Source organism: Pteropus medius, unplaced genomic scaffold (genome assembly GCF_902729225.1).
Source record: "Pteropus medius unplaced genomic scaffold, Ma_sr-lr_union100, whole genome shotgun sequence".
NCBI classification, from domain to species: domain Eukaryota; kingdom Metazoa; phylum Chordata; class Mammalia; order Chiroptera; family Pteropodidae; genus Pteropus; species Pteropus medius.
The window spans coordinates 10,781,834-10,795,464 of record NW_024347788.1 but is presented as its reverse complement, the minus strand read 5'-3'; the positions used below and the strand labels follow the sequence as shown (position 1 = coordinate 10,795,464).

Genomic DNA, 13,631 nt, shown 5'->3' with positions numbered 1-13,631 from the left:
TGACCGACTTTAACAGCCCAGCTCCTGAGTGGGCGGTGCGCCGCGATGAATCCTGTGCTTAAGGGTAACATTTGATATTCTGTTTAAGCATTGCGTGCGATTCCGGGTACCTTTTTTCTGTTAATATTTTCTTACGTGAAAATAATACGTATCTGGAGGGGGAGATGGCAGGAAACCCAAAAGAAGGGAAGACCCAAAAGCTCATCTGTCCCAGTGCAACCACAGTGAACGGTTTGGACGTTTTCCTTAAAATCCTTTTTTTTTTTTTTTTGATAATTGCTAGACAGGAGTATATATGTGACTTTACTTTCAAAAAATGCAGTCATTCATATACATATTGCTTTCTTTATCTCCTGCTTTGTTTTGCTTTATAATGTATCGTGAACATCTTCACATGTCAGTATACACACCTACAATTTTTTTTAAAAGCCAGCATAGTGCTCATTGATATGGACACAATAATTTATCAACCCAGTTTTCTATTGTTGGATATAATGAGCAAAATCCAACAGCCTGTGTGTGTGTGTGTGTGCGCGCGTGTGTGTGTGTGCGCGCGCGTGTGTGTGTGTGCGCGTGTGTGTGTGTGTGCGTGGAGGGGGGGCAGGCTCTAAACTGGACAGCGCTGTGGGAGCCGGTGAGGGGCCAGCACGTGGACTCCCACAGGGCAGCACAGTGACGTTGTCGCCTGCCACTTCTGCCCCACCGGGCCTGGCCGCCCAGGCCCAGAGCAGGCGGGACTCAGTTTCTCCAGAGACCAGGTCTCGTGACATGCGCGTGTGTGATGACTCTCCCTGTCACCTGAGCACATCACTGTATGCTCGGGCTCCCCCGGAAGGGTTAGTTAGAAAAAAGTCGCCCGTAATTGGCATACCTCGCCCTGTGGTCCTTGATTATCGTGGAGTAAATTTGCTCATGCAGCGTGAAACGTGCCCCGACTAAAATAGTTGTTACAAATACAGACGCAAGAGCTTCATTAAATATCGAGGAAGGTTTTGCTGTCGCTTATGCTTTGCCTTTGGTGGTGGGACCTCCCGAATGTCATTCAGCTTTTCTCTGATGATCCTCTTACGGTCTATATTTGGATGCCTGACCACGGGGACTTGGCTGATGTGGCTTCACTGCCGGCAGCTCTGGGCCATGATCCTCCCTGGGCCTTCGTTTCGTCATCCCCCCCGGGGGACGAGAGCACCTGCCTAACAGACTGTGGAGAGCAGGGGGATGACGCGAACCCCGCAGCGCCGTGTCTGCTTTGGGGGAGAGCCGCGTGAACCGAGAGTCCCGCCCTCAGTGTTAGTGCCGCGTCCTGCCCTCGGCTGTGCACCAGTACTTGGAGTGTCGGGGGTAGGCAGTGTCCCCCGATGACTGCTTACTGATGAAAGTGTCGAGGGGACACTGTGGACAGTTAAGCGAAGGCAGAACTGGCGTCGGGGGTCCGCATGTTCACGGATCAGAAATAGAACTAAGAGGGCGAGGTGAGAAGCGATATGTGATTAAACAGTGTGACAGCGGACACATGGTGCGTGCCGTGTGCGGGGCGCCGCCCCGCTGCTCCGAAGCGTCCTCACAGCGACCCTGCTGGTGGCGCTGTCCCTGTCACCTGTCTGATGGACCGGGGAGCGGGCACGCCGGCTGCCGCCCCGCTGCCCACGCCGCACCCCGTGCACACGGCCGCTGCTGCAGGTGCGGCTTCCGCAGCTCTTAGGTTACTTAAGCGACAGGTAGAACTTGGGGAAAATTAAAACGGAAATAGTGAAACATAAACTTTCCTATCATTTTTTCCCAGTTTTCATCAAAGCCAATTCTCTCCTAAAAGCCCATGAAAAATACAATTTTCGACGACCGAAATGCTGCGTGTTACTGAGTGCTACACCAGAGTAAAGAAGAGCAGTTCCGGGGCGCACGTCCCAAAAAGGGACGTGCGTGGGGTCAGAAGACTAGGGGCGTCGTAAGGACGGGCTCGAAGGTGCCATCGGGCCGGGGGACACGCGCGTCGCCCCTTCTCCAGAACTCAGCTTTGTATACGTTTGAACTCGAGATGAAAGGTCTCGCCTCCTGCTTGCACACCCACCTAGGGACCGTTGTCGGCCCTTAAGTCTCTTAGGAATATTACTTGTTCTCCAAGGAATTCATGGATGCTAATACTCTCACCTCTCCACAGAGCCACCTACAAAACAGGAACTTTCCGGGCTCCAGGTCCTTCTGATCTCAGGCCAAGTCCTGGCCTCACGCTTGTGCTACCCGAGCTGACAGCGGACGGCATGCTTTTTTAAACAAGCACGCCTCAGGAACTGTGGTTATTTAAGGGTGCATAGCTCTTCCACCTGAAGCAGGTGTAACATGTTAAAATGTGGCACGGATCAGGAAGGCAGGCAGTACCAGAGAGGAAACCAGAAGCACGTCACAGGAAAGGGGGTGCATCTCCGCAGTCTGTCCTGGCCATGTCGCAGTCAGTGACAGGGCACTCGTGTGCTGGCTCAGGCATGAGGGATGGCGGGGATTCGGTGCCCGCGAGTGCCCGGCGCCCCGCCACAGCGAGCCAGGCACAGGCATCTCCACCCTTGTGGACTCATGGTCTGGTGGGAACAGCAGTGTCAATGTGACAAGGGGATACGCTTGAGAACGGGGAATTGGGGGTCTCATGAACATGATCGGGGGTCTGATGGTGGTCAGCATTTGGGGATCCCTAGGTGGGTGGGTACCTACAGAGTCCAGCTTTCTGTTCCTGGGCCGGCGACAGAATTACAGGCTGTTCATGAAAAGTAACACTGGCCTGCTGGTTTACCTCGACAGGCAGTTGTGATGGGCTCGGAAACTAACACGCTCTCACTGCAGCTCGACACCCCGAATCACCGGGTTCCATCTTTATGTTAACTTCCTTTTTTGGCTAAAGAAACTGTATTTTACTTTTAAACTTTTTTTTGGTCTCATTTTTGTTGTTATTTTATATAACCATGAGTCTTAAAATAAAAAATAAAATATTTTTGCTTTTCGTTAGAATTTCTCTGCAAAGAATGTCCAAAAATCCATATTCACATTGATCGTATAGACAAAAAAGACGTACCAGAAGAACGAGTATGTCTGAGAAGATGGCTCCACGAACGTTTTGAAATAAAAGATAAGTGAGTAACATTTCTAGCACTACAAAAACGTTGGTTCAACTAAATTTCACTGTAGTGAACAATTTGAAACACACGTAAACAGTTTTATTATGTTAAGAGTGCTGTTTATAAAGCCAAGTCGGAGTTTGTTGCAGGCACGATCTGCGCCTGTCCTAACCTGTACTGATCCACGCCACTGGGGGAGAACTTGGTAAGGGGGGCTCATCCGTTTTCATTTACAGTATTTCCGAGACAGTGCTCTGTGGTAAGATACAAAATTCAAAAAAAAAAAAAAACACACAGAGAGGCGCCGCGCGTGCCCAGACCTGCCCTCCCCGCGCCCACCGGCCTGCGGTCAGGCCCACGGTGCACGGATGGAGAGGCTGTGGGCAGGGGGATGGCGTCCGCTGTCAGACGTTTCCCTCACCAGAGTGTCTCATTGTCGCTAACAGTGTTTTTGTAAGTGACATTTTGGGGCATAAACAGTGTCTGGGAGGGACCTTGTGTTGGTCCATGCCAATAACATCACTTCGGAGCAGACAGCGGTGTTGAACGTGGCCGGGATTTACCTGGACGGAAGTTGCAGGTGAGACGTAGCTTAAGGGGGCCAGACCGAGGGAGCGTGATGTGCCCGCCCCTTAGTGAGGAGCGAGCCCCGCAGCAGCAGGTGACATCGGTAGAGCGCGTTAGTAGCTCTTTGATTTCATACGAATTTCTAAAGTTTGAAATTTTAAAATTGTCTTTTCTTTGTAGAAAGATAAAAAGTGTGTCTTAGGTTTAGAGATGATATTTTAAAAATTGAATTTTCTTGGATGAAAACTTTAGAGTGTATTATTTATTTACTGTCCGTTTTGCTGTTAGTGGAGGTTTTATCCTTTCTGATGCATATCCTGTTTTTTTAAAGATATATTTTAAATACACTTTTTTCTTCTTTTTGAAAAAAATGAATCCATCTGTTTATTTTAGGATGGATGTACCATTTATTAAGACCACATTGAAAAGTATGGTTTTTTAAAAAGACTTTTAAAAATACTTCCAAAGTTACGCTTATGTTCAGAAATTTTACCCGTGTTTTATCCTAATGCGCTCCTTCTCGAGGGGCCGCTGACACCCACCCTTCCTGGTCAGAGCACAGCAAAGTATTTGCTAAGCGACCCCCCTGGGTTAACACCACCAGGTGGAAATTATTAAAAATACACTGAACCCAGTGTGTGAAACATTATAAAGTTTAGAAACAAGTAGCTAAATTTCTGTATTTCATTGACTCTCAATTGTGCATGACTTAATTCATTAAACCAACCGTTCAGTGCCACCCACTTTGGTTATGGAAGAAATTTTAGAAGTCAGACCTGTGTGTTTTGACATGATAATCAGTCTCAGAAAAAAACCTGAACGGTATGTTCGCTATCCAGTGGATTTCGTGCTGTGGGTGTTTCTACGTAGTGAGGTGGAGCCTGGACGTCTGAAAACAGGTCGTCTCCAGGGCGTGTGATTCACAAGCAACGCGAGGACTTTCCCTTGTAGTCCTTCGGTGTCCGAGATTTCTACATAGAGTACACTCTGCTACTAAAACTTCACATTTTAAAAATAAGACGGAGAATGAATTTACAATGCTAGTTTTTCCTTCTTTGGCTGCTTTTATAATTCCTTGGGGCGAGGCTTTGTTTGGACACTGTGTATGTTGTACAAACTGCTGACCTCTGACTTCTGATGGAATGGGGGCTGTAGGAAGGAGCGAAGATTGGGGAAGGTGGAGAAAAAGCTGAGATGCCTTGTTACCCAGGTGTGACTCAGGCCGTCACAAAATTTTAAAGACCTAAAATTTATAAAACAGAAGCATCCCCATAAAAATGACTTGAAAACATCTGTTTTTAAATATTGCCTATAATTTACATACACTGATCATCGAGTGTAGAAAAGACATTTTAAAAGTCTGGAAACTACGATTAAACCAAGTCTCCGGGCGTTTCCTTTTTCATCTGTTTCCCAAGGACCTGCCACTCCTCCCGGACGTAAGAGGCACCTGGTAGATACTGGCTGGATTAAAATATTGAAAAGACTAAAGCTGAAACTTAAAAAAACTCTCTCCGTTCTGGCCACAGGTTGCTTATAGAATTCTATGATTCACTGGATCCCGAAAGAAGAAACAGATTTCCTGGGGAAAGTGTTAATTCTAAACTAAGTCTCAAGAAAACTTTGCCGTCGTTGCTGCTCCTCGGCGGCCTGACCGCCGGCATGCTCATGACCGAGGTGGGCCGGAGACTCTACGTGAAGACGTGGGTGTGCGGGACGCTGGTCGGCTGCCTGTGGGTCGGCATCAAGGCGTAAGCGGGCCGCGGTCTCACTGCTGGTGCTGCGCGTGCATCAGGTTGTGTCCTGAGTTAATGAGAAGTGTAAATAAAGCCTTGTTGGTTGAACATTGGAGAACACTGAATTTCTGACGAAAGGCGACACGCGCTTGGTGTTGGGCGGACGCGCACGGTGGCACCGCGTTAGCGCTGCAGCCGCCAGAAAGGGAGGCGCTGAGCAGTTCGTGCCGCGCTAGCGTTGACTTCGGAAGACCTTAGGATCGTGCGATTTGCTCTTGCTTTGTGTCATTTGCTCTTGTTTTTGTAATTCAGGTAGCTGCGTTCAAGAACATTCATTTGCAGTACATGTCACCGTATTTGTCATTTTCGGTTTTTTATAACTCTACTGCTCCAGACTTACCACTAAAGTGTTTAGTACCTTGCAGCTTTGTAACGTGTTGTTTGCTTAATTTCTCCAAGTCAGTGAAAGAAACTATTTAACTGCTGAGAAGGGTGAAGGGAAGGGCCAAGAAATGGTCACGCGGGAGAAGCTCTGGTCAGAACCTGCTTTTATTACGTTACATTATGAGCTGATTTTACTTACTTTGTATTTGCAAAATAATTAACCTTCTGATATTTATTGCAACAGCTTAATTTGCACACCCTGTACTCTATACAAAAGGATAATGTATAAAACATGAGAATTAAGTGTAAGTATAAATCGTGACCCTGATTCTTATAGCAGAACTTTAAATCGCCCAAATCTAAAAGCTAAGCTCTTAGAACTTTGCAACATCCGTGCCACAAGTACTTGAAAACCTTAAGATTTCCTGTCGTTTTATATATACATATGTAAAAATAATCATTGTGCACCTTTGCTGGACCTGGATCCACAGATATTTGAGGTGATGGGAGCCCAGATATTTGAGGTGATGGGAGCCTTCACTGGATTTACCAGCACGTGCCTTTTGCCTGTTACGCTTGGGTTCAGTGAAATATTTAATCCAGAAATCATGTTTGGTTCATCATGGCCGGTTGTCGCTGTCCCCAAGCTCTCTCCCTTCCGCTCGCTGGCGGTGGCCGCAGGGCGTGCGCAGCCAGCGGTGCTTGTCCTCGTGGAGGCGGGCTGTTGCAGCTCCGGGGGGCGCTTCGCTGGCCGTAGGAAAGACGTTTTCTTTGTCTCACGCCCAGAAAATCCTCCTTCCGCAGCCCAGCGAAACGCAGGCTGAATCCCTCAGGCCCGAGCGAGTGCGCGTAGTCCCACTTGTTCAGTGGGACGCGAGTAATCCGTGTCAGGGCCCGCCACGCAGCTTTCGGTGGCGGGGTAGTAGAGCTGGGGAGGCGGACGCCTGCCGCGGTGTGATCTGCTCCGTTTCTGTGTTCATTTAAACTCCACCGCCCACGAGGTTTTCCAGGTAACATTTCCTCTTCCTGCCGATGAGTATCTCTTGCACAGTTGTGTGAGTGCCCCAGAGGAAACTCTCTGGTTCAATCACGACACCTTTGAAGAGTGGGGAGCGCGGACTGGGTTGTCTCTGAGCGTGCAGGTGCACACACACTCCTGTGCTCACGTTCCCGCAGCCCGGGGGGCCCGATCATGGGCGGCTGTCAGTAAAACTTTTGAAAAGTGTTCTCATGCCAAACTGCAATTTTCTCTTACCGGTAAAGTGAAATTTAAGTCAATCACATGTCTTTGTTAAATACTTTTCTTTTAATGTCCTAAAGTTAGAACCTATTTCTAATTAGGTCAAAATCAATGTAACTCGTGTGACTTATTTTGAACATCATGGATACGCCCTAAATTTACGTTTTAAGAAGCAGCACCATGAGAATTGTGGTGACCGTAACTGACTTTAGGAAGGTGGAAGTGAGCTGCGTGGGATGGCTTGGACATCGTGCTTCTGATGACGAAACTTACACATTCTTCTCACGAAAGGTCTGTTAAATGCTCATTTAAAAATTTTTTGTACCAAAATATTTGGAAACTGAGAAGCTTCTTTTTAACATGTATTGCTGTGACTTGAACTGTTATTTTCTAGGGTTTAGAGCGCTTCACCGACTGCACATCTTTTCATGTAATGTCACCTAAGCTCTCGCTTCTGTTGTTACTGTTGTTAATTCACAGTGTAGTTACTACTTCGTTTTTCTTTATAAGAATGCCGTTAGTGCGCATGCTTTTATGTTTTTCACAAAAGGATGTGTTTGGTTAAGAGTCAAAGGGAAAATAAAATCTTCCACTGTCTCCGATGTCTGTGCTGTTTAACGTGCTGTGACCCAGAACTCCACCGCGGCCTTCTATTGCACGAAATAGGCCTTGTGGCTGGCCCTGCGTTCTGAATATGTAAAACTATAGTATCTTTTCTCAAGTACTGAGCAAGTTTTTCAAAAACACATTAAAATACTCAACATTACGAAGCAGTATATTAGTTTGGTTACGTAAATGCATCTATATATTTTGTAAGAGGTGTCGCAAGTATAAATTGCTTAATTCTGTAATCATCAGGGTCTCTCACTGAAACACGTCAAATGCCTGAAATTAGCCAGGTGGGTGAGTGAACTGCCCATCTGACTGATCCTTGCATCGCACGTACTGATGATTTCTTTCATGTTTCGTTTCCATGGGATTTGCCTTTCCTTTAACATGGTACCAATTTTCTTCATACCCAGATTAGGAAAGTTTTATTTTTTCCTTTGTAATGTTCCATGGCTTATAATTATGTTCACTGAATAGGTCTATGTCAATAAAGTGATCTAAATAGATTGGCCATTAAAAAATGAAAAATGAAATACACCAAATATGGACGCAAAGTAACTGCCAGATTGTATCAGACTCACATCTAAGATGCAGTAATGTCTACCGTAGCAGTACTTTATGTGTGCAGTTGGGGATGTGTAGTAAAAACAAATTTCAGTGACGTTTGTCCTTGATAGGTTGAAGAAGAGATTATCTTGGCAGATATTCCAGATGCCACCTTGTGGGAAGTTATGTATCTTAGTAAGTAGGACTCGGCAGGGGGAAGTTTTTATCATGAGTTACATGTGCTTTTAGATGAAAGCCTGGCTGCGTTGGAATACTATGTTACCGTTTAGGTCAATTGGCATTATAAACAGACCAACTTAACCTCCACACCCAAGCATTAGAATGAAAATCAGTACTTAGTCAAACCGATATTTGGAAAGATTCAGATATTTGATATTAGGTAGGTAAAATATCCATGTAATTGACTGAATTGAACATTTTTATTCATATATTCTGGGCTGTTGTGTATACAACCACTAAGTTATTTCAGTTTAGAGTTCTTATGACTTGACGTCATCCCCCAGGTTTTGACACCTTGGGGATGATATAAGAAATTCATCGCTTTTATCATCTGGGGACCCAGTCTCGTAGTCATGCACGAGGTCAAGGAGACAAACACCTGGTTATTATTCTGAGCGGGATAAAAGCTACTTTTTCAGAAAGCCACTCCAGGTAGAAAGCTCAGTTACCTCTGCACTGAAGAAAATCTGCGTGGAGCAAACTCAGTAAACATTTATTGAAGGTAATGTGACAGGTCAGTCATTCTGTCCAAATTCATGATGTGAATATGTAAGAAAAACATGTTTTACAATTTTATTTTTATAAATATATCTTGAAAAAGGAGAACAAAACAAGATGCAACTGACATTTCCTTTGCCCCTAGCAGGAGAGAATGTCTGACTAACCTTCTTGTCTCCTTATGGTATGTTCAGAATCAATTCTGACATATTCTCGAGTTTATCGGTGCCTCAGTAGTTCAGCAGAAAAAGAAAAATAGAAATCTCTAAAGTTAAGTATTTGGTGATATAGATGATGATAAAAGACCTACTTAGTGATAGTTATTTCATATATATGTGAGAAGATGTTTATATGTTTTATATATGTATATGTCTCATTGCCAGTCATGGCTGCAGAACACTATATGATTTTGAAAGTTCCGTTTCTTTTGATACCGGCCAAGGTCTGTCAAGGGCATACTGTCTGTGGGACGGCACGTGTACCTCGGGCAGCTTCTCGCCCCATTCTCGTTCCGTTCCGGACCCCGAGCTGCAGTGGCCGGTCACTGAGCGTGACGAGCCCCAGCGCAGGCAGACTGCCAAGTTCGCGTCCCAGTTCTGCCTCTTGGTATTTGTGCCCCCATGTTCTCATGGGTAGAACAGTGAAAGTAGCCGTGTTTGCCTCGGAGAGTTGCTGAGGACCCGGTGAGTGACTGCATGAGCCTAGAGCAGGGACGTGGCAGGGGCTAAAAACACCACGGTCCCAACTTCACAGACGAGGGCATCGCGGCTCAGAGAGTCTGAATGAAACACAGGGTTGCCAGCCGAGCCTGGTAGCCAGAAACCGGCTCGCCCTTCCTGCCCCACAAAGCTGTGATGGGCCTCTCCAACCACCTACGTGGCTTTAAGAGGGGACAGTCATAAATATAACCAGACTTAGTCAAAGACCACAGGCTTTGTTTAAAAATCCAGACCAAACAGTACAGAGATAGCAAAAGGAGGGATTCTCCATGTTTCCTCAGAAAATCTCATGGTCTCTCCCAGCCGCTCCGTGCTGACCCTGAGCGCCGAAGATGTGCCTGTCCCCTGCGCTGGCAGCACGGAGTCCTCGCCGTGACAGGCGGGGTGCAGGGTGGGTTCAGAGCTCCTTCCTCGGCGTGGTGCGGGGCGATACTGGGAATTCGCGCACTGCAGGGCCCAGTGGGGCAGACTGGAGCAGTGCGTGCCACGTCACTGCACATGTTTGCTCCTCAGCAGGCCACCTTCCCCGTCCGAGCCTGCCTTTATCTGTAAGGCGAGAAGACGTAGTTACCCCGCAGAGTGTAGTGAGAGTCGAAAGAGGTAATGGTTGTAAAAACGCGTCTGTGTAGCAGGTCCACCTACATGCGAGACATTGTTATAATTCTTCCTAAGTCATTTCGGCGTCCCTCGCCGTCCCTAACGCGTCCCTAGGTCGCTGATTTCATTTTGTAGTGAGTGGTGGTCGTTGACGTTTGACTTTGTAGTTGAGAGTCAGGTGCAGTTGCTCGTAGCCCAGCTGTTGTCCCTTTTAAAGATGTCTGTGGTTGTGGCTAAGGTGCTGTCCCAAGGCACTCAACTGCAGGTGGCACGGTGCGCCCACCCCTGCTCACTGCTCGCCCGCGGGGCTGGGGGCCGAAGGGCCCGGCACAGCCAGGGATGTTAGGTGAGGACAGCCTCACTGCCATCCTGTAAGGACTGGTCGCTGTGCCCCAGGCAAGGCGTGGTCACCCCACCACGCCCCGCGTTCGGAGGTAGCGGGCCTTATGCTGATGCTCGGGCCCATGTGGCCGAGAGCTGTGCCTGACGCATCCATCGCGGCCTGTTCTTTATGGCAGGTGACTGTCACCCAGACAGAACAGGTGCCGCTCCCACTTGGGTGAGCTCAGGGATGCTGGCACATCAGAGTCCCTCCCCGACGACACTGTGTGTCTCCAAGTAACGGCTTCGTGCCGTCGAGATGGTAGAAACGGGGTTCTCTGTAGCTCATTCCATCTGTTATGTTTCTGGTTTGGGGAGGAGAGGCTGGGTGTAAGTGGACGATGGGGGTCGGAGCACAGATTCCCAGGCTGGGTGCTGGGGTGTGACCCCTCCTGGGCCTTGCCAGCTGAACGGCCTTGGCACCGTTCCCAACCTCTGTGCCTCGGCTCCTAATTCTGAAAGAGATGATCACAAGAGGACCTGCCTCGTGGGCCTGGTGCGAGGACGAGATGGAAACCTATCTAAAGGACTGAGCCTGTGCGCTCGGTGTCGGCTGCTGCATTATTGCTGGTGCCGTGACGGTTCTGTGCCACCGTGCGGTGGCAAGGACACCTGTCCCCGGAAGTCCGGTGTCCGGTCGGGAGCCCAGCTATGTTAAATCCCGCTACACTTGTGCCTTTTCCTGCCCGCCACGAGGACCGTGTCCACACACGTGCCCATAAGTGGATCCTGCGTTACTCGACGGCTACTAACGATTTTGTTTGAGGGGTTTGGTGTGTTGATCTAATCTGGCACGTGACAGGCACAGGCGTGACGCTGTGACATGAAATAAAGCATATTTAAAAAAATCAGTGCCAAACATCGTGTCCCTCCCCTTGTGTGCTAATCTTTATTTTTTGTCTCTGTATTTCAGCCTCTCCGTGTCTAGAAGTCGAGATACAGGATTTTTAGATCAGAAATCCAATGCAGAGCATCCCTCCAAAGCCCCTTTGTCCCTGGGCCTGCCCAGCTCGGGGACTTCTGGCTCGGGGACTCCTGGCTCGGGGGCTCCTAGCGTGCCCTTGCCCCTCACCCTCTCTGGCTTTCTAAGTCCCCTGTAGAGCCGCTTCGCTTCCTGCTTTACTACTGACTGTGTTGGCTCCGACCTCACAAAAGAGGCAATGCGCTTAACCCGAACGTCGCCTCCAGGCAGTGCAGGGCACGAGAATGTTAGTCTGAGGGTCGGGAGACCTGGAGCTGGGGCCAGGTTCCAAACACGTGGCAGCAGACCTCTCTCTCTGGACCTCAGTCTTCTGTTCCATGGCGCTGAGTCACACAGCTGCCAACACTTCCCACCTCCCAGTCTGTGGTCTAGCATTTCCCTACAATTCCCAGGGTCCCTCGCAGCCCCCAGGGGCTGATGCACAGGGCCACCTTCAGCCACACCATCCACCTGTCTCCCCGGGCGGGCGGGTCTACCTGATGGCCTCTCCCTCCTGTCTCCATCAGCTTCCTGTCTTCACTCCCCGGCCAGCCCCTGACCACCCAGCCCCGCCCAGCTTCCAGTTCGCCTCCTGGAGCGAGTGAGTCCCAGCCCATCCCCCGTGCCCCCAGCTCTCCCTGTGCTAGAAAGCCCTGGAAAGGTGGAATGCGCTGTGAGCGTAAAATGCATACAGACCTTTAAACATCGGTACAAACAATAGAAAATAGTTCGCTAATCTTTATATCGATTCCATATTGTGGTGATAATGTGGGTATATCATGCTCAATAAAATATTAAAATTGACTTCACCTGTTTTACTTGTTAAAATGTGGCTACTAGAAAATTAAGAGTTAAGTATGTGTCTGGCAATGCATTTCAGTTGCGCAGACCTTGTCTACAAGGGCAGGGACTTCTGCCCCGACTTTTGGGCCTGAGACTCTCCCACAATCCCCGGCACACAGGAGGCACCCAGCGGGGTTTAGCTCATTCAGTTTCACGGTTAGCGTAATCATTGCGATATTAGATTAAATACCAGCCGAAGGTTTTCTAAGTTATGTTGTAATTTTGTAGTCTGAAGTCAAAACATTTATTTTAAAAAGTGAAGGGTTTTTAATAATATTTATTAAATGTTTAACAAGGGACAGGAAAGTTATGGGTTGAAAGGGTCATCCAGGAATTGCCGGTGTTCAAGACTCTGAAAATCTGAAGTAAGTATGACGACACTGAGGCGTGTTCATTCCGGATTGGGCTGACGGTGGACACTACATCGTGCTATTCTGTGGGTGGGCTTCTTTTTCGGTATCTTTAAATATTTCCAAATTGACACATGTTAAATCTCAGCACACAGGTTGTTTTGTTTAGCAATATTATCTGAAGGTGATTCCATATCATGTCACAATCACTAGTTAAATATGTCACCTCTTGTCCTTGATCACTAGTCCAAGTATGAATGGAATCAGTAAAATTTTATAATCCACAAATACTTGAAAAATCCTCTTATAAGTTTCTTTCTGATATAAATGAATGTAATCGGTTAATGTTATATGATACTATGATTGCAAATAGTAACTTTTGAAAATATTTGCTGTTATATCTGCTGATAATGAAGAGCTAAACTTTTATTACTTCTGTCTGCTTCTTTCATTCTTCCCAAAGGAAATTACTTGGGATGAATTGTGTTGAGAGACAGTGTGATTTTGGTGGCCTCGGAAGACACACAAATAGTGCTCACAGCAAAAGCATGAGATTTTTTATAAGGTAGCAGTTAATCATTACAAGAAATGCATAGGAAATAAGAAAATTCCCCTTGAGTTAAAAGGATGCTCTTGTAATTATTTTTTGGTCCTTTAGATTGAGACTAATAGTTCCATATAAGATGAGTTTCGAAATATCTCAACGCAGTGATACCATGGAGAAGCACGGAAGTTGGAACAACTTCGGAGGGGGTGTCAGGCTCACCTGGCTCACTTCACAGTTGGGGGAGGGACGCGGATGACGGATGGAAGGACCGGGACTTGATTCAGACCTCACAGGTAGAGGAGGGGGAAG

General features: G+C 47.5%; 1 protein-coding gene across 1 annotated transcript in view; it reads left to right on the top strand.

The window, feature by feature from the left end:
• AGPAT5 (1-acylglycerol-3-phosphate O-acyltransferase 5) overlaps positions 1–7,633 on the top strand; it is a 42,904-nt gene extending 35,271 nt beyond the window's left edge. Inside the window, exons 7-8 of the mRNA XM_039877296.1 lie at positions 2,996–3,119; positions 5,201–7,633. Of these exons, the coding sequence (XP_039733230.1) occupies positions 2,996–3,119; positions 5,201–5,426 (350 nt within the window). The 3' untranslated portion in view covers positions 5,427–7,633. The remainder of the gene's footprint in view (positions 1–2,995; positions 3,120–5,200) is intronic.
• Positions 7,634–13,631: the final 5,998 nt, after the last annotated feature.